This window comes from Arvicola amphibius, chromosome 2 (genome assembly GCF_903992535.2).
Source record: "Arvicola amphibius chromosome 2, mArvAmp1.2, whole genome shotgun sequence".
In the NCBI taxonomy this organism is placed as follows: Eukaryota; Metazoa; Chordata; class Mammalia; order Rodentia; family Cricetidae; genus Arvicola; species Arvicola amphibius.
In genome coordinates, this window is record NC_052048.2 from 26,961,953 (window position 1) to 26,988,459 (window position 26,507).

The 26,507-nt window shown below is 50.8% G+C and overlaps 1 protein-coding gene across 7 annotated transcripts in view; it reads left to right on the forward strand.

The window, feature by feature from the left end:
- The window catches only part of Mical3 (microtubule associated monooxygenase, calponin and LIM domain containing 3), a 180,805-nt gene that overhangs the window by 115,928 nt on the left and 38,370 nt on the right, over positions 1-26,507 (forward strand). For 6 of the 7 annotated variants that reach the window (XM_038320556.1, XM_038320561.1, XM_038320562.1 and 3 more), the window contains 3 exons: positions 288-375; positions 17,291-17,486; positions 22,838-23,076. In XM_038320556.1, the coding sequence (XP_038176484.1) occupies positions 288-375; positions 17,291-17,486; positions 22,838-23,076 (523 nt within the window). The remainder of the gene's footprint in view (positions 1-287; positions 376-17,290; positions 17,487-22,837; positions 23,077-26,507) is intronic. The other variant, XM_038320560.1, reaches the window with a different exon arrangement.

Here is a 26,507-nt window from a genome sequence, read left to right on the forward strand (position 1 = left end):
GTGCAGACCCTTCTGTCCTCTAAGCAATACAGTGTAATAACCCTTTACTCTCTATAGTGGCTCCATCGTGATATCGGTCGTCAGAGAGTGTTTAAAGTTGGCAGGAGAGCACATATATGTTATATGTCAATGCGTCACGGATTTTGATTATCTAAGAGGTTGAAGACTTCTTTCTGGGGAAGACTTCCTCTCTGAGGAATATGATAGACAGTCGGAGTAGCCATTCTCGGGGGTCATTGAGGGCTACAGTCAGAATCACTGTTCTTTTCTCTTATGGACTCTTCTAGGAAGCCAAAGGACCCCTGCAGGATGGTCCCGCCGCAGATGCGAACGGACTGGCCAGCGTTGCCGCCAGCTCGGCTGAGAGAACTCCAGGTAGCCTCACTTCCTTGTTTGACTGGGTGGTGCACCACTCTCTCGGCCTCTGTGACAAGGCCAAGGGGATGAGCCAGCACCTCCAAAGCAACATTTCTTCACTCGGGCATCAAGTGGCCCAAAACCCGCTGGACTCCTTTTTCATGTGTCAGCTGCTGGTGTTTGGAGTCCCCTTCCTCTATGGCCTGTCAGAGGTTCTGGTGCAGATTGGAGGGGAGTTTCACTGGCAGACTGTGAGCCAGTGATGGTGCTGTCTGGTAAGTGGGGTCACCTCACACTCCCAAGACACGCCAAGGTACTTGGTGCAGACGCTGTAGGTAAACAGAAACCCAAACGAGGCTGCTATATCGTTGACCCAGGGAAAGCCCAGAGCCATAGGCTTCCGTGTGACTCCTGTGTAGGGCCTGTTTCCTGTCACAGAGATGTGTAACTGGGGCCCACGGTTTGAATGTGTTCACTGCAACTTGTAGTTTTTGCATCCCATTCCCCAGCTCTGTGTCCAGATCGTCCATGTGGCAAGGGCCACCCTCTCCTGATTACTTTAGGCATCTGATTGTCCAGTGAGGGTCACAACCCCCTTGTCCTATTCTCGTTACCACTTCCTGTGTCAAGACCTCAGCGGTACCATCCTACCTCAGAACACATGCCAGCTCTGTCCATTGCCAGATAGAATAGGGAGTGTCAGAAGCATGAGGCCTGTAGAGAATTGTCTTGCTTTTTTCCTTAAAATTTCCCCCTGTCTGCCTTTGTAAAGCTAGCCACAGGTCTGAGCACTGCAGGGAGGTCCTGAGTACCCTGTGGTGGCCCCAGACGGTGCTTATGGGTCACTCTTTATGTACGAAGTCTATGGGCTGTGTTTCTGTATGTTACACATTTTCTCTTGTTTATGACAAATATAGTTTTTATTCATTTTTTATTTTTTGTGGGGGGTTTTTGAGATAGATTCTCACTATGTAGCCCTGGCTAGAACTGGATATGTAGGCTAGGCTGGTCTCAAATTCACAGAGATCCACCTGCCTCTGTTTCCCAAGTACTGGGATTAAAGGCGTGCGCCACCACACCCAGCAGCAAATATATTTTACACAGCCAGGTACAAACTCAAATAAAAATGAAAGATTGTCAGCCAGTGCCAGAAGCCGTAGAGGAGCTTGTGTATACTTTCCATGAGGGGCGGGGAGGAGGAGGATTTTCTTAGCTTTCAAGTGGAGCTGCTTCTGTTGAAGTAAGGAGGGGACACAGTCCTTGGGCACTGCCAGAGGAGGGAGAATGTGCCTGGGGCTTGGCAGGAACCCTGTGGGGGTGGGGTGTGTTAAGCCTCCGAGGCACAGAAACCCAGTCAGGCCTGGGAAACTTGACTGCCACTTTTCTGTGTTCCCCACTTATGCTCTGAGGAAGCGGAAGCTTTTGAGGTGCTCTGCTGGGGGGACCCACAGTTTATAACCATACTTTATCCCCGAGTGACTCGGAGCCCTGTGTCGTCTGTCAGCCCTTTGGGGTATTTCTCAAGAGTCTGCCATTCCAGAGCATACACTGGCAGGAGAAAGGACCCTGGTCACACACACAGCTGTGGCTTTACACTGGCCTGTGCCCATGACCAGGTGAGAGCCCCACCGAGCAGGCTTGCCGAGGAACCCAACTCCTCAGTCAGACAAGAAAACAGTTCCACTCTCCCTGGATAAAGGGTGCAGGAACATTCTTTTCAAAAGAAATATCAGTGATTTTGCTAACTTTCTTAGCTTGTTCATTTTGCCTCTCTGTCTGCCCATGGAAAGCATAGTGGGTTTCAGATTTTCAGGGCACTCTAAAGACATAAGGGAGCCATAGATAAGGACAAGAGTGTGTCATAAAACACTGAGGAAATGGGACTTGCCAGTGTGGTTAAAGAATCAGAACAACTGAGAAAGGGCCTGGGGTAGAGCAGGTTTTCAGAACAGCAGGAGAAGTTAAGATTCAGAGTCCCAAAGTATCCCAGACTGAATGTCCAAAGGGAGCGAGGCTGGCACTGTCCTTAGCCCAGGTTACTCCCTGCAATGGGAGGCCAGGCTCGGGGTTTGGAGATCGATCACAGCCCTGAGTGGTGAGCATGCCCAGAGCCTGGCCTCTTGCTCTTGAGAAGGACTGGGAAGTGGGCGGCATCATGAGAGATGTTTCAGAGCTGCCACAAAATGGGTCTCTGTTTCTTCTTTGGTAGAAAGAAATGCCTTCTCCGAATCCCACAGTAGCTTTGAGTATTTGGCTAAACTTCCTCCAGAAAGGTTCGGACATAGCTCAGGGTCTCAGGCTCCCAGAATGTGTCACAGCGCAGGTCTTAACCCGTCCCTGTTCTGTCATGTACGGCTGCTTGCGCTCCCTGGAACCCGGCAAGGCCGCCTGTGCTCCCTGGAACCTGGCATGGCGGAGGAGCGGGAAGAGCCGGGCTGTGAGCAGCGGCCCTACACTTCCTCCTTCTATAGCTCTTCATTCTGTTCCCTTCTCTCCCCTTAGGCAGGAATTAGTGCTGTTGGCAAAAACAAAATAACAGCAACAAAAATACCCCAAGATAACAATAGAACCACCTTAACCTCGCCTAGGCCTAACTTCACACTTGTCTCCTCTGGTAACCTTGTCTACAGCTGCTGCTTGCCCCACCGTGTGAGACACTGTTTATGGTATTTCTGTTTGTAATGTGCTTTTAATATAGAACGCCTCCTTTTGTTCTTGAACCTGTAAATGCTTTTGTTTCCAAGCCTCCTCTTCTCATGGCTACGGATCAGTGGGCCTGGCACAGATCTCCTTACCCTGGCCTCACAGTACCTGCCCGGGTTTAGGAAAAGTCTGGACAGCAGGCAGAGAAAGACCTGGATGGGATGGCTGTTCTCTTGGATGTGAGCCCTTGCTTGCAAGTGGTTCCTTTTTCAAGTGGAGGAAGCCCATCACACTGAACCAAAAGTGAGGCCCAAGGCACGTGGGTGGGAAGGGAAGGGAAGGGAAAGAGCCTTTTAGCCAGTGCGCAGTGTACAGAGAGCAGGCGGGAGGCGCTGCTCCCCAGTCTTCTTGTGAAGAGCCTTTCCTGGAGAAGCTGTGCTTACAAGGGGCACTGGCCTGTCTCCTAACCCTAGGCACTCTTTACATGCCATGTGGTACCCACTGGCTTCCACGGTTGTATCCCGGTGGGCTAATAGGAAACACAGGCACTGCCCACACTAGCCAGCTACAAAGAATGACACCGTGCCTGATGGAGGTCAGAGATCCTCTCCTGGCTCCCTAGGGCCTCTTCCCTTCTAAGGCTGCTGAGTAAAACCCAGCAAAGGGAGCACTGTGGAGCAGCTGGCATCCTGCTGCCCTCCCAACCCTACCACCAGAGCCAAAGCTGAGCAAAGGTACTGAGTGGACATTTGTGTCTGCACACCTCTCTATGTCTGTCCGTACATCTCTGTTAAGTGTATAGGTAGATACTACTTATATATACTGTGCCCTAAACAGAAAGAGTGAGACTTTTTAAAGCTACTTGTTGACCTGAAGCCATAGGAACTTTCTCTGGAAGCTTGTCCTGACTTGACCCCAGCCTAGTCAGGATTCCAAGGAAACTCAGCAGCTAGGCACAGTGACATTGGAGGCGTAGACATGGGGCTAGGTTTCTCAGGAGATGGGTGGTACAGACCCCCAGACTCAGGTAATCTGTTTTCCTAGTCGGCAAAGCCGTAGTCTTGCTGGAATGGGGACCAGAGAATTACAGACACCTAACTTCCCTCAAGTCAGCCTGTAGGCTGTGCTGGCTTCCCTGTAGCCATTTCCGCTACCCTCTGTCTTAGCATTTGCTATGCCTGACTGTTTCCTGCAGCACGGTGGGAACATCTTAGACCCTCTGTGCCACTAAATACTGGCCAGTGAAGTAAGGGACTCACTTTGAATCACCCTGCCGTTCCCTTGGGGTGAGGCAGGAGCGGGGGCGGCAAACAATGCCCAAAGCTGTGTGGTACATCGAAGCCAGAGTGGGGAGGATTCGCTGTGCCAAGGAACACTTTGCCTGTCCACTCTGACCTTCCCTAAAGCTTTTAATTTGCCCTTGTTTTTAATCTGTGCTATTGTGAGGTGTTTTTTTTTTTTTTGGTGTGTTGCTTTGTGAGTTTTTTATTTAATTGTGTAACTTTGTTTTCGCCATTACTGTGAAACCAAGGTGTTGTGCTTTAAGGTGTTTTTGGGTTTTTCTTGGTTTTTTGTTTTTTCACAAATGTTACATTCATATTTAAGAGAATAAATTCCGAACAATCTGCAGGTTTCTGAGTTTTTCTTTTCTTTCTCTTTTTCCTGATTGGAGCATGGGAAAGGGGGAATCAGGCAGGTGTGGGGCATGGGCTGTAGAAGCCGCTGTTCCTCGGGGCCCTCATTTACACTGAGGGTAGGGAGAGCACAGATGGCCATGGGGGCCAGGTTACCCACGAGTGTGGAGTACCACTAAAAAGGAAGACATTGTACAGGGTGTGGCACAAGGGAGCCACCGTAAATAAAGAACAGTATGAGCCCTCCACCTGTGTGCCACCTGTTTAGTGAGCCAGTGTGAGGGACCTCAGGCGAGGCAGATGAAGGATAAGTTTCTACACAGAGCCCAAATCTACCGAGGGTCCATAGCGCCAGGTGCTGTTCTCAGGAGAACTGGGCCCGGTTAGATGTCTTCCCTCTCTGTAGATGGGCTTGCTCAGGCGTGGTGACTGGGGTCCTGGTCACATGGGGATTCTTGCTCACAGCTGGAGTCTCTCCTGAGCTGTCTTAAGAGGGACCTGGCTCCAGAGTTCTATTGTCTAGTTTCGTTGGACCGTCCTCAAGCCTGGAGAAGCCAGGCTCTCCTAGTCACACTCGCTGCCGCTAACCGGGGAGTAGTGACACCTCTGCCACCTCAGCGTGCCAGCCATGGGAACAGAGGCCAAATAGGGCCCAAAGCGGGCACCTTGGTGGGCAAATTACTCTGTACTGAGTTTACCCTTTGGGGACATCTGAGAAGCTGAGACACATCAGCTTCTTTGTGGGGCTGCCCTCCCTGGCACTCTAAATGCCCCTCTCTGTCTCTGAAATAGTGTTCCTGTGCCTCGAAAGGAAGAGAGAGAGATGACAGGTACAAGGAAGAGAGAGAGATGATAGGTACGAGGACTGACCAAGAGCCAGTGATGAGAGAGGTGGTATACATACATGCAGGTGTGTGCTCTTCAAACTCTAAGCCTTAGCTGCCCTCACCGTGCCAGACCTAGTCATAGGGAATGGAGGCCGTTGTCAGTAGGACCATGTTCTGATTTGCTTAATAGTTGGTGTGACTCTGTGCCAACCCTTGAGAAGAGCCTGGAAAATCTCCAAGGGCACTCAGAAACGTCTTGAAATTGTTCTTTTTTTCCCCCTTATACTTTCCCTGACAGTTTCTCAAATTTAGACATTGCCTGGCACAGAGGCTGAGCACGGGCATGGATTGTACAAATGGGCCGCTCTCTGTTTTCAGGCTGAAGTGGAGGGCAGGATCCGAACCCCACATACGGCCCTCTAGAGTGTGCATAAGAGGAAACCACTCTGAGCAGATAGTTTTAGGAAGCCTAGATTCCAGCTCTTTCCAGAAAACTCGAGAACCCAAGATGCCAAGCGCGGCCTCTCCTCACAGCTTGCATGCAGCTAAGCACCTGGCAAGTGCTAACAAGCAGATAAGTCATGAAGAATGAGGGAATGGGACCTAGGCTACGTCACGGGCCTGCTTGCCGGTTGCTCCTTTCCCCACCCAGGGTGTCAGCCTCCTGCTTTACAATCACCCATTGTCTCCTCGTGACATAGTTCCAGAGGGTGTAGGACTGATTGTGCAAAAGCATAGCTGCACACCTGAGGAAGGGAGGCGGACCTCTAGACCTAGGGAGCAACTTAAATTACTTCCGGGTGCTAGCAGCCACGTGCTCACCATCTCCCTTTCACTTCCTGCGGGCCATCTTTTTCTCAGTTTTGCTCAAGTGGTTTGTAAACATTTTTTTAAGAGAGTCTGAGGTGCTTTAATGAGTCTTTAAGGACAGTTGGCAAGCGATTAAATTGCTGTCAACATTGAAGCTTTAAGTCAAGCTGACTAAGCTCAGCCCTGCCTTCGGTATTTTTCTTCCTAACATGGTATGCTCAAAATATAGGCAGAATGTTCTCCCAGCAGTGAATGTCTACACCCTTCTCAGTTGGTAGTAGGGGAGGTTCAGGGAAACTTAAAGGAATGCAGGGCTACGGGTCTGACTGCTCCAGACTCTGAGGCATGCGGGGATAATATTGCCTGTAGGGTCTGTAGAGATGGAATCAGGACTTCTGTTGGCCTTTTCTGGTTTCTTTGCTTTACCTCTTTTCTGTGCTTGGTTCTTTGTGATTTTACTCTAATTGTGTTGAGTCACCCACATGTAAGTGGCCACCTTCCTCCTTTTGTGACTCTGTGAGACACCAGGAATGGCCCCTCTTCATCACAGTTACCGCATAGGAAGTGTACCCTGATTCCTTGTATGTTGTCACCTGTGATTGTGCATCCTAGTAGTTTACTTTATGTTCAGTTGTCCCTGTCATCAGAACCCACCATCTTTGTACCCAGTGTCACATGCCTTCCTGAGACTCTAAGGCGGGCTGACTGCTAGATTTGACACTCAACGTTAACATACCTCTTCCAAGGCTCCTTCCTTGAGAAAGGTGACCTTGGCGACAGGTGCACCTTCACGTAGAGACAGTTACAGTGTTGAGACTCAGTGGGCCTTGCTTTTCCTCAGCAAACACATGGCCGGCATTCGGAGAAAGTTCTAGGAGGAGAATCTGTCCCCTTGGCGTTCTACCTCTGCTCAGGTTGAAACTTGAAAACTAAGAGCTGTGATTTGGACTGACTGGACCCTGGAGAAGGGAGCTCATCTCCAGGAAGCAACATCTGGCACCTCGAAAGGAGATTACAACAGCTGTGGGTGCTTGTTTCCCCCCTTTCTAGAACTGCCGAAATCTAGAGAAACAGGTTAGAGAGAGTTAGTGTTTCTTTTCCACTGTTCCACCCCCCGGAGACCAGGTTAGTAGGTTCTGTGTAAAGGGCCAGTGCTCTCTCTCCCCTAGAGTTGAGTCTGATGAACATGACCAAGCCGCCAGCTTCCTTCCTCTGGGTTCGTCTTCCTGGGGAGTTGACCCTGGCAGGTACCCAGTGATGCTGTGACACAGGAAAGTGGTTCCAGGCAGTCCTGGCGTGAGTCTGTGGAACCTCCGAGAATTGGCTGCACTGGTGTGGGGTAAGAGGACTGACTAACACAGGGTGCACAAGGCCCAAGCCAAAATCTTCCCGTTTGTACATTGCCGAGAGCCAGGAGCAGTCTTCGGGGTTGGGTTCCGCAACCCCTGGCAAGGAGCTGCCTGTCTTTGCAGCCTTTCCTGATGAAAGATGGTCCTCAGAAGCACTGTAGAAAATTGGGAGTGTGCTGACCCCTGTAGTCTCCCTCCGTGACTGACGCTGTTCAATATACCCATCACTCCAGGTCACAGAAAGAGTCAGAGGCTAGCTGTACAGCTGGGTGACAGAGTGGTTGTTTAGGAGTAGAAGCCCTAGGTCCCATCTATCAAAAATTAAAATAAGATAATAAGATGGAAGAGAAAACAATCACTAAGTCAGATCTGGTAGCTTTAATCTAGCATTCAGGAGACTGACCTAAGAGGATTGATATGATTTTGAGACTAGCCTGGGCTACGTAGTCAGCGCTACACCAACTGTATGGCAAAACCGTATCTCAAAAAGGAAAAGGAAGACCAGGTAGAGAAGTAGGAATGCCCATAAAGGTAATGACGGCAGCAGTGCCCGTGAGTAGCACTCGCTATATGCCGGACACTATCAGGGTATTTTATATACTGGACACTGTCCGGGTATTTTATATACGCTCACTAAGCCCTACTCTGGTCTGTGCAGAAACGAGGCCATGTAGCCGAGGAGCTATGATCAGGATGTGCCTGTGTGGCCACGGTGCACACAGCTTCCCTTTGTCCCTACTCTGTCATCTCACACTCAGGGCACAGGAAAGGAGAGCTCTTTACAGCAGGAGCCGTGCACTGGGATTCTGTGAAGGTGTGGGTGCCCCCGTAAGTCAGCAAGGATGTATCTCTTTATTACAGGAAATACACAGGGGTCCCCCTCCCCCCCTTTTTTTGAGCATTCCCAGCATTGGGAACTTGCCTGTGGGGAACCCAGAAGACAAAAGGACAAAGGGTTTCATTACTGATATGTAAGAGGATCACAGGAAGGGATTCAGAGCTGATTGCGTTACCTGTGATCTGGGTGTAAAGCGGAGTCATGTCCCCAGTACCCCAGCCGAAGGCCATAGAGCTCATCATAACTGGAACAGTGTGCACCCCAGGGGGCGCCCATCCTGCCAGCAGCCTTAGAGACCCGTTGGCTTCACTTCTCTGGTTCTCTGCCTCTCATTTTCCTTTTCCAGTGCTGAGGATGGAACCTCAAACTTTACCCATGCCGGGCAAGTGGTACCCATGTGCTGCTGAGCCAGCTCTCTGTCATCCTTTGTAAACCACCCCAGCGATGCTTTCCAACTGCTGTTCACAGTCCTCATGAGACGTTGCTCTCCCTGGCTCTGGGCTCTGAGCACGGGGAAGGAGAGACATGTTTCTGTACTGATGGTTTGTGGCAAATCACCTGCGGCAAGAGAAAGACAGGAGAATTCTTACTTTGTTAGTTGCTGGGCATTGCCCTTGGGGTCTCCTGCTTGCTAAGGACACGCTCTGCCAGAGAATCACACCCGAGCCTCTGGAAATTAGAATTTTTAGGCTTGAACCAGTTTGGTTTCAGAGCACTTAACGTAACCGTCTGCTGAATGTTTGGCTGGGTGTCCATGTTATCCCTGTGAGAAGCTTTGGTTTTATCCTGTTGGACAAAATTTGGCCAGGCATAGGATGTTTTCAGGAAGTCTCCTGAGCATGCACAGACATGGCCTTGCCCTCACCTTAGAAAGGCATGCCACAACACAGAGCCTCGGAGCACCTAAGCAGAAAGTACTTGGGAAATGGAAGAAAGAATAACAGAATGCAAAGAGGAAGCTGGGTTTTTCCACAGGGTGTCCACAGTTCCTCCCGGGTGTGGCGAGAGGGCCTGTTACAACATGGGGACTCTTTGGTTCAGCACCAGGCTTGTGGCACTCCTGAAAAACAGTGGATAAAGAAGAGCAGTTGACCAGATCCATCTTTCAGGCTAGGGATTTCCTCCTTGGGTTCCCACATAAGTCAGACCTTGACAGAGGGTAGAGTGTTTGAGTGGCCCTACGGGAGATGGGCAGTCACCTTTGGAGGTGAGGTAGGCTGAGGCTGCAGGTGATGAGAGGTCCAAATAGCTTTTGTAAGTGCTTGGGTCATGGTCTCGGTGTGCCGCCTTGGTCTGATGCATGCCTTGATCGCTGACATCTCTGGTTGCCTCTCTCTGGCACAAGCCAAAGGCTCTTTCTTAAGCATGGCAGGCCTCAGTTGACTGCTCCTTTGTATCTTGCCTTTCAGTTGGTTGGAGGACTTGGATCAGCACTGATGAGGAGGATCTCTGAGCTCATTTCTGTTCTTGCTGCACACCCCAGTTGAGCCATGCTCCAAACTAGATGACTCGGTGACCTGTTTTTAATGAGCTTAGAGGTCATTTGATAGTACTTCTAAGCCAGGATTCCTCAAGCTCAGCACTGTGGACAATTCGGACTGGATAGATCTTTGGGGGCCTATCTTGTACACTGCAGTCTCTCTGACTTCTCCTGCTAGAAGCCAGTGGCATCCTCCTGCCTAAATTGGAATGAGCAATGTTGTCTGTAGATGTTTACCAGGTGACCCCTGAGGAGGTCAGGTTGTGGACTGCCTGTGAGGACATCAATGATAGTGCACACCTTGAAGAAGGACAAGGACAGGAGGAGGTGGGGATAAGGAAAGTAGACATAGACTGTCACCATCCCCTGGGTTTTACTGCCCACTCCTCTGTAAACTATGAGCATATCTTCCGGTATGCGCATGCTCGCTCGCACAGAGCCCCCACACTGATACTGTGTACTAAAAGACACAGATAGCCACACACTAGTTAAAAACCAGAACAGAACCTGAATCCCAATGGGGTTACCCTGGTACCTACAGAATGTGTTCATCCTCTGTGGTGACCACAACCTCAGAGGGCTACAGTTATCCAAGTAGAACAAGCTTAGGTCTGAAGACAGTGCCTTCGCTTGAGCTACTGACTGCCCCCTGTTGTCTACATTGTACACTTGATCTTCATCCATGACCTTCCTGTGCCTCGTCTCCCTTCTGTGGGGAAAGTGGGGAGGGAAGCCTCCTGCTCCTCTCTCTATCTTAATAAGACGCTTGAAAAAAGCAAAACAAAAAAGATAAGCTAAATCAAATTAATCTTGGTTGTCTAGAAGCATCTCAGGGATTCAAGTATGATCATCTTCAGTAGAGATCCCAGAAAGTGGCAGAACAGTTGGAGTGGGAGGCTAGATTAGGATTGGTTCTGCTGGCTAGCTCATGTGTTCCCTCTAGGGTCTAGGCACCCTGTGGGGTTAGGCTAGGTTGGCAGCAGAAAGAGACATGTCAGAAAAGGGGTTTTTAGTCTACAACACGGTGGGCCGGGGATGGTGAGCTGACTGGATACCAGCTCTTTTGGAGATAGTTAAATTTGGGCAAGTGTTAGCCGAAATCCAGCCTTGCTTTTCCTTCAGCCTGCATGGGTAGGATGTGAAGTCACCAGCCGATTCCATGATGCCAGGAGAGGCATCTTAATAGGGTTTACGTCAAACTAGATCTATCTGTGTCTGACCCAGGGAGAGCCTGTTAGAGTACCCACCATTCTAGCTGAGCTAGGGTGATTCACAGTACTGAGACCTCTGTGGGTCTGAACTAGCCCGATACAGAGCTCTCATGCCCTGGAGCCTGGGGTCACCTCATGGCCCATTTGCTGGAGCTGAGGGTTCCTCCGTAGAATCAGTGCGTGAGTGTGGTACAGCTGCGGTGCCCAGCTCCTCTCCTTAGTAGCATTCATAGGACAGGGTCCTCCACAGCCTGGGTCAGTGCACTCTTGGTCCCTTGGCTTGAGTTTTCTGACTCTGTTTGCTTGTCTGGAACCTAGACCCTAACAGTTCTTTCGCAGGTCGACCCCAGTGCCCTTCTAATCAATGAAAACAGAAGCATAGCACATGAGTGCCCAGTGGAAGTCAAGGGGGTTGCTAGAGGAGGTTTTCGTTCCTTCCCCAAATGAAACCCGGCTCGAGAGTGCTGTGTATGAGATCTTGTGTCTTTAAAGGGGAACAAAAGGGATAAGAGAGGCATTGGAACCTCTTTCAGAGTCTTTTGTCCATTAATCCCAAGATCTTATAAATCGGTTTTATGAGCCAAAACCAAATCTAATCTGGGGCTGTGCAGCTGGCGACATGTGCACTATGGCAGAACTAGCCTTTGACAAGGACTGGGGATGTCAGAAGTGCCCTGGCTGCAGTGTGACTCAGTGGTGGAAGACTTGCCTAATAGACACCAGGGAAAACATGACCAAGTAAATAAACCGGCATCTTGGGAAAAGCCCATCGGCCCAGACTCCCTTTCTCATTGGTCACGGGCCTGTCCTTCCATCGCCTCCTCCTGTTACTGTTGGTCTAGCTGCTTTCTAGTCATGCAGACTGCCTCCTGGAACTAACCCATGGTGACCAAGGCAGCTGCGCCAAACTGTGTTCATTAAGGGCCCTCACGCCGAGTGTGAGCCGTTAGCAAACCTGTCAGACTCCTCTTTCCCTGGTGTCCCCTTTTTCCCTCTGTACCCTCTGCACTATCTAGTGGCCTTGCCCTTCTCCCATGGTGTTTGCATTGGTTCCTGGTGCCTGTGTGCCACCGTGTGAACTACTTCAAAGGCCTTAAATTCCTGTGTCAGGATGGAGAAACTGAGTCCACAATGTAGTTGACTTGCTGGTGAGACTGGCCGTGAAACACTTTTCTGCTGAGTCCTGGGATGTGAACTTGCACCCTGGTTTTGTGTGGAAATATCCGTATCTGGCCTCGTGTTCTCCGCGGCACCAGGAGCAACAGACGTGGCCAGAGCCCCTCCCCCTTCTCATCAGGGCTTGTGGTTTGGGGAGAATAATGGAGAGGAGAGCCTCTGACAGAGCGGGTTGGAGCTGCTCATAGAATTGGGCAGGGACAGAACTGGTAAGCAGGAGGGAAGGACTGGCCTTAGCCTCCTGTGTTGGGTGGGCGGCCTTCCCTCCGGGGTTATGCAAATCTCAATTTGTGTTTAACTGGTTTGGGAGGCAAAGACACAACAGCAGAGCCCACAGCTTGACAGTTACCCTTTTCTAAGTTCTTGAGTTTTATGAAGGTGGGCACCATCTGAAAAGGGGGAGATCTTAGGTAGGATGCCATTCACATCAAATTTAAGAGAAAACTCTTGCAGTTCCTGGTGTTTTGACCCCCCCCCCCCCCCCCGTACACCAACTCCAAACATGTGGCCCTTTGTAGTCTGACCTACCTAATGGCTGTGGTTCAAGTTGAGATTTATCCGGGAGCCACTACACACAAAAACCATGCTTTCAAGAGAGCGTCACGATATTCAAGCGGAGTGTTGTCGATGGAGGAAAGTAGGTTCTGTGCTTTAAGTGGTGCCTCCTGGCCTTCCCCGGATATAGTGATATGTGCCAGTATTCCCCTTGGGCCAGATGCTGTAGTAATAACTGAGAAGATTGCTCAACATTTCATAAAAGCGTAAGTCCCATGAGGCCATGCAGACAGAGATCCCCTCAGTTCCTGTCAGCAGCCAGTGATGGGGAGGAAGCAGGAACTGAGGTGCCCTCAACATTCCTGAAATGGCACACCCCACCCTGAGGCATCCCTCTGGCTTTTCTGGGTACACTGCTGATTTAGTCCCTTTGGGGTTCCTCCCCTCAGCCTCTCCGCCATTAGTATCTAACTCAGAATATCTCAACTCTTTCGATAATCACATAGCTCCAGAAGAGCTGAATTGCTCCTTGGATCCGGAAAATCTGCTTCTCTCCGTGCCCTCATCTAAAAACCTCAGTTTCCCATCAGACTAAGGGCTGGGATGTAGCTCAGTTGGTAGTGTTTGCCTAGCATGGAAAGAACCTGGATTCCGTCCCCATCACCAAATAGAAACTGGACATGGCAGTACACACCTGTTGTAATCTTAGCAGCACTTGGGAGGTGGAGCCAGGAGGACCGGGAGTTTAGGTCATCCTCAGCTGCGTATTGTTAAGGCCAGCCTGGGAGACCAGCGGCTCTGTTTTGTTTTGTTGTTTTATGCCCAGCATGCTGATAAGCATCTCCAATCCCAGCAGTGAGGAAGGCAAGCAGATTACTGTGTGACTTTGAGGTTAGCTTGATCGACAAAGCAAGTTCCAGGACACCCAGGGCTACAGAGTAAGACCGTATCTCAACTAAAAGAGAAATAAATAAAAATAAAACCACGGTTTTTCCATTGAGTGCGGTGGCTCATGCCTGTGATCCCAGCACTTAGGAGGCTGAAGCGGGAGAGGGAGAGTTTGAGGTCAGCCTGGGCTATTTATAGCAAGATTTTATCTCGCAAAATCAAAGCAAACAAAATGAGTTACCCCAAGTGAAGAATATTTCATGTATAAAGGTAGTTAAAACAGCCTTCCATGCTAAATATGATGGCATATTCCATTAGTAACATCACTCAGGAAGCAGAGGTAGGCAGATCTCTTTGAGTTGGAGGCCAACCTGATCCATAGTTCAAGGCAGCCAGGGCTTTAAAAAGAACCCATTTTTGGATGGGAATGTAGGTAATTGATGGGGTGCTTGCTTCCTGTGGATTCACCTTCCCCAAAGCATCCCTACCGTACTGGGTGAGAGGAAAGATTCTAGCTTTGAAACTCTTGCTGAGCACTTAGTCTTCACATCACTGAGACCCAGAACCCTCAGGGTCATCTATTGATCCGAATTCTAGAACCTTCAAAGCATAAACATCACAAGTGGAAAATCCCATACCAAGAAACTATCACATGCCAAGTTATTTAAGCTATCACACAAAGAATCCTTAAGCAATGTAGATGAGGTAAATATGAGTCATAAATAAATTTTGTTATCATCTCCGAGGTATTCTTTATCTGTAAACCAAAAACAGACAAAGAACCCTAAATCTGGGACATTTCTGGTCTTAACACAGGGACATTCAACCTGTTGTTGGAACAGAGGTTTACAGGGTGGCAGTTCAGTGGCTTTTGTAGATGGCCTCTTGTCCTGCCTGACGTGGGAGGTAACTCAGTAAATACTTAGCCCTTCACCTGCCTCCCAAGAAACAGCCCTTGCACTTGGGAGGGTAGCTGTGCAGGCACCGAGTGTCACTTTACTGGGCCAGTGCCTGGGAAGTTTCTGTTCCACACGCAGCTTGGGTGCTTGCGGTCTTGGTGTCCTCTTAGGATCAGAAAGTAGCTGTGAAAAGTAAAAAACCATGCGAGCTCATCAAGGACCCGGTGTGACACAGGAATGCAGAGGAAACGAGGGAAGGGAGTCTGCCCGCACGGTAATTACCAGGGGACGGCTTCTGCTTCCGGCAACCCGGAGGAACACGGGCCACCTGCATGGTGAAGCAGTCCTGAGGCAGGGAGTGACCATCTTTTGTTTCAGAACTGTCAGCCAAGATGCTTCCCAGTGGGCTGCTGTTCGTTCAGTTTTTCAGATAGCCGAGCAGGACTCCTGCATGGACAACTTTAGCTCAGAACAAGGAAGGGGGTGAACTGACGTCCAAGTTGATTCTTTATGTGAGCAGCCCAACTCAGGTCCCTGGAGCCTAGCTGCAGCTTGTTGCTGATGGGTTTTGATTCTGTTTTGCTTTGACAAGGAATTTATGTTTTGATTTTGTTTCTTCTTATATGAGAAACACACACACACACACACACACACACACACACACACACCTGTATTACCCAGACTGTCTCCAATGCCTGAGCTCAAGGGATTCCTCCTGCAGCTTGGCCCAGAAGCCCCTGGTACCACCCATGGCTCTGTCTGCAGATGTATGTTTCAGAGGAGCCAGAGCTTGGGAGCCAGGCTGAATTCTATGTGAGACCATACCATGGTTCTCTTCAAGAAGAGCCGGGCGGTGGTGGCGCATGCCTTTAATCCCAGCACTCGGGAGGCAGAGGCAGGCGGATCTCTGTGAGTTCGAGACCAGCCTGGTCTACAAGAGCTAGCTCCAGGACAGGCTCTAAAGCTGCAGAGAAACCCTGTCTCAAAAAACCAAAAAAAAAAAAAAGATCACACTTCAGATGACTTGATCTGTACGCCCCAGCTTATGAGGAAGCATGAGAGAATGCAGAACAATTCCTAGTGGAGCTGGGAAAGACTGAAAATGTCCCTTCTGACCAGAGTTGGGAGGAAGTAAAACTGAGGTGTAGGTCCCATTGAGGCCTTGCAGTGATGGAGGCATAGTAAGGACAGGCTTCCAGTTTCTCTGGTCCCTTTGACCAATGTCACTCTGGATACAGAGTCTAGAATATGCTGTCAGCCAGGTAGCTTTTTCTGCTGGAGTTCCCACCCCTAACATCTCCCCCAGAGACCTTGTAGTTCAGACCGTGTGGATACATTCAGAGAGCCCTGGAACAGCTAGCTCATGGTTCTGAAAGAAAAGTCCCAGAGCTCCAAGCAACGTTTGATAAAAGGAACAGAGGGTGTTGGAGGTGTCTCCGTGGCAGGGGAATGCTTTCAGTTAGCCAGACTCTGAGTTCAATCTTTAGCACCCAGAAAAGAAAAATGAGGCATAGCGGGCCAGTGTGTCACAGGCAGACCAGTCTCTTCGGGCCAGTGGGTCACAGGCAGACCAGTCTCTTCGGGCCAATGTGTCACAGGCAGACCAGTCTCTTTGGACCAATGTGTCACAAATGGATCAAGCTTTTCAGGCCAGTGTATCACAGACAAACCAATCTGTCCAGACCAGTGTATTGCAGATGGTCCGGTCATTTCAAGGCACAGAGCCACTGCTTACTGTGGCTCCAACTAACATTCTGAGTCATCAGCCCCTCCTAACAGCTGTGTGACAGCATATTCCATCCGAATGCAGGTTCCCCTGGCACAGAGGCCCAGTTTGTGGGGGGCAGGAAGCGTGAAGACGGATAGAGTTGGTGGCTGGGTAAATGGATCCTGGCAGCTACGTTACTTTAGGTGGGGCAGGATGACACCAAGGGAGACCTGTCTTGATTCCCTGTGCCTTGTCCCTGCCTCTCATCAAACTCCGTGTCACCAGCAGAAAAAGGTGACATCATCCAAACATAATAGCGTTACTGAAGGATAGAAGGGGAGAGAGGTAGGAAAGACAAACCAGGTCACCAGTACCTGTGAGGCCAGAGGGAATGGGCAGGTGTTCCACAGCCAAGATGTTGCCATGTTATCTCATTCAAAAATAACTAGAAGAAAGGGGTCCAGAAGGCCCTAATACACAGGAAAAATGTTTGAGAAGGTGGAAATTATACTTTGTTTATATGTATGGAGAGATCATACTGTACCCCATAAATAGGTGGAGTTGTTAATGGAGTATTGGTAAAGTTTTATTAGAGGGGAAAAAGGAACTGGGGAAATGAGCCAAACATGAATTCAGGACAGAGGAAGAGAAAGCTTCCAGAGGGCTTGTGTGGTACCCACAGGTGCCTAGAACCCCCACCCAGCACTGCAGGAAGGCCAGGGAGGGAGCAGGACAGGAAGCATTGCCACACCTACCATCATCATTTCCTGCCTCCGACCAATCACAACCCTTCCAGCTTTCAGTCTCCTGTGTTCTGACTTCCAGGAAGATTGTGTATCTTTTCCCGAGAAATGTGTTATGACTGTCCCAGTGGTCAACAGTCCCTCTCATATCCAGCACCAGCTCCCGTCATCCACTGCTGGAGTTTCTCTCTGTCTTTCCTCCTCAGAGCTTGCGTGTTTGCTTTCCCTGCAGGTTCCAGCATGAATGGCTTGGAGGAGCCCAGCATCGCCAAGAGGCTGAGGGGCACCCCTGAGAGGATCGAGCTGGAGAACTACCGCCGATCTGTGAGGCAGGTAGAGGAGCTGGAGGAGGTGCCTGAGGAGACGCAGGCCGAGCACAACCTGAGCAGCGTGTTAGACAAGGGCACCGAAGAGGATGTGGCCAGCAGGTTAGTGCCAAGCCCTTGGTTTGTCTGGCTACTGGGTCCCCGGATTCAGCTGGCAGCAAAAGAACTTGATGAGCAAGGGACTTTGTACCCGTTTGATTGGGTTGCCATCTTGGGTCTCCTTCCCCTCAGATGTGAAGCAGGCAAGTCCCTCAGTTTCCTCATCTATAACGTAATACCACTAGTGTCTTCCTCAAATCAGTGTGAAAGTTAAGGACAGATAGGAACACTGTGTTTAAATCAGTCCTTAGCATGTTTTAGCATTTAGAGTTTCCTCTGTGTGCCCCTGACCGTGTATGTGTTCATGAGAGTCCTAGGAAGAGATATGGGCCGTGTGTTTTGTCCTTTTGTAGGGGAGGAAACTGATGGTAACTAGGACAGGAACTGAAATTCCAACTTCGAGGTCCAGGCCCTGGGTCCGTACTGCCTGCTCTCTACTACCTCTAAAGAATACTCAGATGCTGGAGCGATGACTCAGAGGTTAAGAGCACTTGTTGCTCTTGGAGAGGACTCAGGTTCGATTCCTAGCACCCACATGGTGGCTCACAGCCTTCTATAATTCCAGTTCCAGGAGATCTGATGTCCTTTTCTGATCTCTGAAGTCACCAGGCATGCATGTGGTGCACAGACATACAAAATGCTCATAAACATAAGAAACTGATAAACCTAAAAAATATTAAAAACAAAAAATGAAGTCAGCTATTGTAAGAGACCACTTATTTGTTCCCAGCTGCTCAGCCCCAAAATAATCACACAGAAACCATATTAATAAATCACTGCTTGGCCAATCACTATATCATATTCCTAGCAAGCTCTTACATATTAAATTAACCCATTTATATTATTTTATATTTTACCATGAGGCTTGTGGCCTGCCAGCAAGGTTCCAGCTGGCGGCTTGTGTCTTTCTCCTCTGGCAGCTCCATGGCGTCTCTCAACTCTTCCTTCCTTCTCCCAGCATTCAGTTTAGTTTTCCCCCACCTAGCTCTACTCTTTTGCCCTATCATAAGCCAAGACAGTTTCTTTATTAACCAATGGTATTCACAGCATACAGAAGGGAATTCCATATCAGTCAGCCAGTGCAGCCCTGGAGCAAACAAGTAACTCCTGCAAATGGGACAGAGTTTCAGAGGACTCCCCAAAGCTGATGGCACCAGCAAAGGAGCAAGAGGAAAAGCAGGCTATGAATAAATAGGAACCCCCTCTGCCCCTTTTCCAACAGAGGCAGCAAGGAATGCCAGCCCTGACTGACACGCATGTGCGATTTCCAGGGCTGAATGTAGAGAACGATGTGTGCCTTTTTAAGCCCCCTGCGTGTCAGCAGAGTATTGTAAGGGTCAGTGAGACCCGGGGGTGTGGCAGAGCAGACTGGAGTCACTGACTAGCAGCTTAACCTAAGAGTCAAAGCCATTTGATCCTGTTTTCTTCCTATCGCAATGGGAAGGAGCTGAGGATGTAGTTCGGTTGGTGGAGTGCTTACCTAACATACGTGGAGCCCTGAATTTAATCTCCAGCACTGCATAAGGTTTTGTGCTTCCATAATCCCAGTACTTGGGCAGTAGAGGCAGAAGGATGGGAAGGTTCAAGGTCATCCTTGTTCCATAAAAAATTTGAGGTCAGCCTGTACTACATGAGGCCCAGAAAAATGAAAGAGAAAGAGAAAGGAGGGAGAGAGGGGACCCTAGGGAGCTTGATATCCAACTCCATGATATCCAGAGCCGTGTGTCTGGACCAGATTCTTGGGACTACCACCCCGACAGCTGCTGGTACTGAATCACTGTCAAGTTCCGGGAGGAGCACTGAAGCGCCTGACTGGGCACACGGCTGGAAATCCTGATTCCCTTACGTCTTAGTTAGGCATGCTCATCTGTAAGAGAAGCTGTGCAGAAGGGCGGGTCACGTGACTGAGGCAGTGCATGTGGGGGGGGGGTGCCTGAAAATGAGGGAATCAGACAAGTGAAGTACCCTGTGCTTCAGGGATCGAACCCACAGCTCAGAAATGCTAGGCAGACACTCTACTGAATTATACATCCAGTCCTCTTTTTTTAAATTTTATTTTGAGATGGGGTCTCACTCAGGTGCCTAGGCCATTTAAGGTCACTATGTAACTCAGACAGGCCTTGAACCTGTTACTCTCCTACTTCAGCCTCCTACCCATGTTCCAGGCCCAGCTGAGAAGATGATGATTAGTCGTCCTGGTCCCCATCTCTCTTAGGAGACTGCATCCCTTTGTTAGAAGGAAGAAAGTTGGATGCTTTTGTTGCATTTTTGCTACTGTTTGGATCCTCCTCACCTAAAATGTGTCCATTACTATAGTCCAACAAAGTACACACTTCCGTGGGTTCCTGCCCTCTGGCCTCAGTAGCTTAGGACCTGAGGTTCAGACCCCGGGGTCAACCAGAGGAGCGAAAGTGAGCCTTGAGACTGAGGTGTAGCTTGCCAGGCATGCGTGAGGGCCTGGATTTACGCCTTGACGCTGGTGTGATGTAAGAGCTGGGCAACCCTCACATTGGCCCTAAGGTTCTGCGATAGAGGTAGCGGGAAGGAAGCTTCTACTGGCTCCTGTGGGTTCTCTCTGTCCTCCCTGCAAGGGAGGCTGCTTTGCAGGAGCAAATAGAAATGCCTCTGGCAAATGCTTATGCCTCCCGCTGGGAGAGGAAAGTGGGGGCTGACCTTTCCGCTCTGGTTGTCACGCGCTTTTACAACCCCTAGGCTGTCATAAAACTAGCTGGAGTAGCACTAATAGCCATCGTGGGGCGTCATTGTCATCATCACAGAGAGTTGTGTTCGTCACACGAATTATGCCCCGTACAGCCATCCTAATAACACGACACGGGTGAGGTCAGGCCTCACTCAGGTCCCTCCTGGCCTGTGCAGACAAGCCACTGGGCACACAGAGCCATGTAGAGGGACAGAAAGTTTAAGATGAGTGCAGAAGTCCCCATGTTGAGCAGCAGTGAACGGCACTCACAGCACGCGTCATTAACAGGAGAATAAACTGGTGCAGACACATTAAGTGGAGAAGCCTGGGGCAGTAAGCATGGTGGGAAATGCTCACAACTCGGGGGCCACTCTTTCCATCCTTTCTGTTTCCTCTTCTCCTGGGGTTTGTTCGTTTGTTTGTTTGTTTGAGTCATGGTCTTACTGTATAGCCCCGCCAGCCTGGAACTTGTGGAAACCAGACTAGCCTCGAACATGCAGTGAACCTCATCTCTGCCTCCCAGGTTCTGGCATTGCAGGTAGGATGTTTACACTTTAAACCACCTCCTCCCAGATCTCTGCCACACCACCTCCCGACACACACCTTCTGATATATATATGCCTGAGCTTTTCTGGGTCGCCCGTGCTATCCCCGGTACTCAGAGAGTATGGTGCAAGGAGACTCAGTCTACACTAGCTCAGCAAGTGTGCCCATTGGCTGAGGCATAGCAGGTCTCAGAATGGTCTTTCAGCAGTATATGGCTGTACACACCTCTAACTCCATCCCTCAAGAGGACTGAGGATTCAGGCCAGCCTGGGCTACATAATGGGACCCTGCCTCGACCGGGGGGGGGGGGGTAATGAATGAATGAATGAGTGACTGGCTGTGGAGGTGAACAAGCAGTGTCAGAATGGCGCCTGTCTAAGACCCCTGTGAGGCCGGCATCATGTGACCTTCACCACGTACCTATGAGGCCGGCATCACGTGGTCTTCCTGCTGAGCACCACAGGTCCATGAAGCTCAGCCACTTGAGAGAGATGCAGAACTTTCCAGAAGCTGTCATGCTCATGGCTGGGCCCTATTACAATGGGAGGAGGGGTCATTAATGACTGACTTGATGGGACAGAGGCAGAGTGAAGGGGTTGTACCCAGCCTGCAACAGAGATATCAGTGTGTCCCTGTTTGGCGTTAGCTGCAGGCAAGAGAGGATGTATCCTCATTTCTGACCCAGCTAACAAGTACAGTTTGCCAGAAACAACATGGAGCTCAGCTGCTTGAGAGGGACGCAGAACTTTCTGGAAGCTGTCATGCTCATGACTGGGGCCTGTTATAGTGGGGGGAAAGATGCTGAGGTTTAGGCTCCACCATGGAAAGACTTTCTCATAGGAGAGTCCAGGAAACTGCCAGGCTCAGAACTCCCATTGTCCTGCTCCTGTGGAGTGGGGCCAGCGTTCCTGTCCTGGTTTCCACGTGTAATGTCACGTTCTCTCAGACCTGGAACCTTGGAGATTTTATTGGGACTCCATTATGTACATAGTAATTTTTGATAGTCCATGCGGTTAATCTAGTCTTCAGGGCAATCTAAAGCCCCTCTTTTCCCTGTAATAAAAAGTGTGGCCAGAGGTCACCCTAGATCCACCCACCCCCATCAGAGCTCTCGAAATAAACGCCATTGCCTGCATTTCAATGTGTGCTTTGACTCACGTGTATGAAGGGGCTGTGGGGAGCTAAACCACCTTCCCAGGAAGCTGAGCAGCCCCCCACTCCTCATGCCTGTGGAGCTTGGGCCCAGAACTCAGCCCTGTGCTTTGTCCTAAAGACAGATTTTTTTTTCCCTCTGGCATGGTCCAATGCCTACTTCTGACAGAGGACCAAGTGTCCCAACTCAGAAACCAGTCAGAAACCTCTCCAGCAAAGCCACATGCAACTTTACCCTTCATGTCGTACAGCCTACCTTGGCAGGGCCCAAAGGAGAGCAGAGGTTGGAGTTTTGTCTTGGCAGAGTTGGTAAACATACCACTCTCGTCCCGGGCTGCGCTGGCCTTGTGCTGTGAAGGAGACAGATGAGAAGAGTGGGGGTGACCCCAGGAGGCGGGGCCTTTGATAGGGTCCCTGCTGAACCTGTGCTGGGTCCTTTACTGCACTTCACAGTGAATACAGAGATTGGATCCTCAGCCCCCCCCCCCCCAACACACACACACTGACTTCCGCCTGTCTGTTCAGCCTCTTGGGGCTTCTTCCCCATCTCCACCCACCCGTGGCTTTCACTGTGTTCAACCAATCTGCATAGTCTAGTTGAGTTCCTCCAGCCGAACAATGGCAAACAAGGACCTTCTCCCCGTTGTTTGGTTTTTTGTTGATGTTGGTTTTTGGTTTTGGTTTTGGTTTTTTGGTGTGCCCTGAGTAGCCGCTATGCCCCACAGGCCATGTTCCCCCTTGGGTAGGTCTGCATAGGTGTGGTACATATGTGTCTGTTGTCCCGCCCCGTTAGTGCATTCCTCGCTGTCCCTTCCCTGGCTGGGGCAGGGTACCAGCCTGGCCTGCTTCCTGCCCGTGCTTTGTTGGGAACTGCTACCGTGCCAGTGGCTTTGGACCTTCCTTCTCCACAGTGCTGTCCTTCCTTCACCCGGGCTGTGTGGTTTCTTCCTCTCAGCAGTTCCGAGTCAGAGATGGAGGAGGAGGAAGAGGAGGATGAGGACGACGATCAGCTCCCCACCTCTGACCTGGGCGGGGTTCCCTGGAAGGAGGCAGTAAGGATCCATGCCCTTCTGAAGGGAAGGAGTGAAGAGGAGCTGGAGGCCTCCAAGAACTACGAGCCTGAGGAAGAGGAGGAAGAAGATGAGGAGGAGGAGGAAGAATATGATGAAGAGGAAGAGGAGGAGTCAAGTGAAGGTCAGGAACTCTCCTCTAGTCCTGACCCCATCCCACCTCCCACCCCTTCGGCTGTGTTTCTGGTGTGAGTGTAAGAGGTGTCGTGGATACCACCCTCAGGACCTGGGGTTTTCTGGCCCTCACTCTTTCCAGACCCTGGGTAGGGTACAATGTCTGGCAAACTGAGAAATTTGTCTCTTGTCTACATTCGTATTTTTAGTTGGAAGTGGAACGCAGGCAGGGCCCATCCGAGGACTGTGCCCAAGTTAGATCGCTTCCATTTTCCATTTTCTCTTTGTCTCTCTTATCCCCCTTCAGTTCCATGTGGAGAACTTTATTTGAGTAAGACAAAGTTCGCTCCTTTGAGGAGTCGCCCAGGGTGCTGGATAGAGGCTGCTGCTGTCTTAGGTGCTCACTAGACCCGCCCCAGCCACATGGTCAGTAGCCTGAAGCATAGTCAGGGGCCTGAAGCATGTGTTCAGGTTTTGAGTTTCCAGCCATTCCAGTTGCTTCTCAGGCTCCTCTTGCATTGGATTTCAGATTTTTCTGTTCGTCCCCTGTCTGGCTGTGACCTGAAGACATAAGGGGCTTGGCTGTGTTGAGACCATCTCTCTTTCCCTGGCTGCAGAAGGCCTGTGGATGGTTAGGAAGGAGCCAGGACTGGTGGACTCCCCAAGGAGAGCCATGGTCACTTCCCTGGGGACACAGAGCCAGAGGGAGGGACAAGCATGTGTTCTTCCAGCCATGCTTCCGAATTATTCCTGAGAGAGAATTAATCAGCTCTCGGTGGCAACATCACCTCCCAGTTGGCCCTGCTTGTCCTAGCATTCTGTGTGCTCCCTGCCCAGGAACATCCTGGTGTGCTCAGGATCAGTACACTTGGTGATGCTCAGGCATCTTCCCTAGAGAGCATCATCTCTCATCCTCCCACACCGACTCCTCTGAAGGCCAGACTCACTCAATTTCATGAGACATGAAGGAGGAATGTGCTGGTAAGAGACTGGACTAGCCAGAGCATGGTTGTTCTGTGCCGTCCTGTCTGCCTCACCACGCTGGCCCAGAGTTTCCATGAGCTCACGCTCATCAGAGTGAGTGCATCCCCTTCACAGCTGCCACAGGGAACGACACTCCATTTGAATCACTTGAGATGCCATTATCTGTATGTGACAGTGACTACCTAGCAACTTTTAGCCCCCACACCGCTCTGGGAAAGTTGGCCCACCTTTCTTTTGTGAAGACTTTACTTCCCAGGCTGGGAAGTTGACAGTTCGTTCAGCCCAGCCCTTGGATGTTCCTTTGTCCCCGGCTTGCCTTGCCTCGTTGGGGCAGCACACCTGGATGCCTGTGTGGTCGAGGGGCAGGACACTCTCGCATGCAGCTAGGATAGATAACTCTGCTCTCTGTTCTCTTTCCTCCCTCCATTCTCTCCTCCACTTGTCCCCCTGTGGGATTCTTGGTGCTGGCTGTGGGTGTCTGGCTCCCCCTGCTGTAGAAGGGGAGTATTGCCCCTGGGACAGAGAACGCCTGCAAGGCCAGTGGCTCCAGCATCTCTCAAAGGAAGAAGAAAGGGGTACACGCGAAGGTACCCGCTTTGCCCCCTGCCCATCTCTACCCCAGCTCCCGTGCAGCCATCTAAAACGTGCCTCCAAGAGCAGGTCCCACACGGAAAGGTCATTTTAGAAAGCTGCTCACAGAGGCTTTGAGCATACCCAGCTGGGCACCTGTGCTGACGCAGCCTCCACAGGATAGCGCATGAATCAACAGATTCCCAGCAACAGCGTTTATGGAATGGGGCCCCACGGGCATCCCTGGAACTTTTGCTCTGAGTTCCCGTTATCCGTAAAACCTTGCTGCCCAACCATAGCTCTTCAGTCTCACCCCAGGATCTCCCCTCTGCTGATGCCTCCCCACCCCCACCCCACCACACGCAACACACAGAACACACACAACACAGGGCCGCATGTGCTGGCAGAAGGCAGAACCATGCTCAGAGAAAAGGCGTAACACTTCCCTGTTGCTTAGAAGCCAAAGAAAGGACCAAACTTTTTCTCTGTGTCTTACCCTCCCTGGTCCTGACACAGCCAAGCTGTTGGTGAATTTGCTGTGACCCAACCCTTGCCAGCACCATCTGGGCAGACTGTCGTTGGGGTGGGCTGAGTCCCTAGAGACCAGTAAGAGTCTGCGGGGCCAGCTCTACCGTACAATGTAACATCCACATGGGAGACTTCGCTCATGCCTTGCGCCATGTCATACCTTCATGACTTCGTTACGGAGTTGTCCCAGTTGTGACAGGCGGTATTCAATTAGGGGTGTTGGGGTGGGGGAGCATATACTCCCAGATGGAAACTGGCTTCTGGCAGAAGCCTCAGCATCCTTCAGATTGGTGGCACCTGCTCTTACTGCCTGACTAGCTTGTCCTCCCCTCCTCAGCGCCCATCCCCACGCTCCTTAGTTACTGGCTGTCCCTTTATCTTAACCCTACTGTGTGGCATGATCCAAGCACTAATGAGAGGTCCTGCGGGGCAGGGGCTGCATGTGCACTCCACAGGCTCTGCCAGTAAGAGCGTCTGCGGGAGCCCGGGTGAGTTAGCTAAGAGGCAGATCTCATGCCCAGAGGGGCCAGAGGGCTTCAAGTGGATTTTGTAAGAAAGGAGGGGCTTCCCCCCCAGTAGGGAGGGGTAGTGGCCTCACTCCTGCCTGAGTGCTGGAGTTCAAGACTTCAGAGGACAGATCTCCGCTTCATCCCGAGCTGCATCCCCACCCTCAAATGCTGACGGCCCGCCCCATGTCAGTGCCCCCGCCACAGCGGCAGCACACGGCCATGTGGTCTCTGGCCAAAGGGCGTGTCCTCTCTGGCATCTGCTTTTACTGCAGAGGGTGAGATCTAAAGTCCCAGCAGAGCGCATGTCTGTCCCGGTGAGTTGGCTGGCTCCTGGCAGAGTGGCGCCGTCCTCAGCCACCTGGGATAGACAGGCGCTCGTGCTGTGCCAGCTCAAGGCCAGGTCCTTGGGCCCCCGCGGTGATGGTCCTACACAGTGAGGGTCATCTGTCCTGTCCCACCCTGGGCAGTGTGGGCCTCGGATTCATTTTATGATGGAAAGGAAAAATTCCTTCTGCATTTGGAGGTGGAGTGTGTGGATCCTCACGAAACTCAGAAGTGATAACTAAATCAAACCAAATGACTAGAAAGTGTGAGCGTGTGCCCCTGTGTGTGTATGTGCACGCACGTGCTTGTGTGTGTGTGTGTTTGTGCACAGCCATTCTCGATTTTTACCTCTCTCTGACTCAAACTAGTCCCGGCAAACACTGTAATTCTTTATTTCCTTCCTGTGGTGTCTTGTCCTCTCCCTCCTATCCCTGTCCGCCTTTCTCTTCTGTCCTCCCTGTGCCCTCCTTCCTGGGGACCTGGCGCCCTAGCCGGGAGCAGCAGGCTACAGCAGATCCTAACCGCA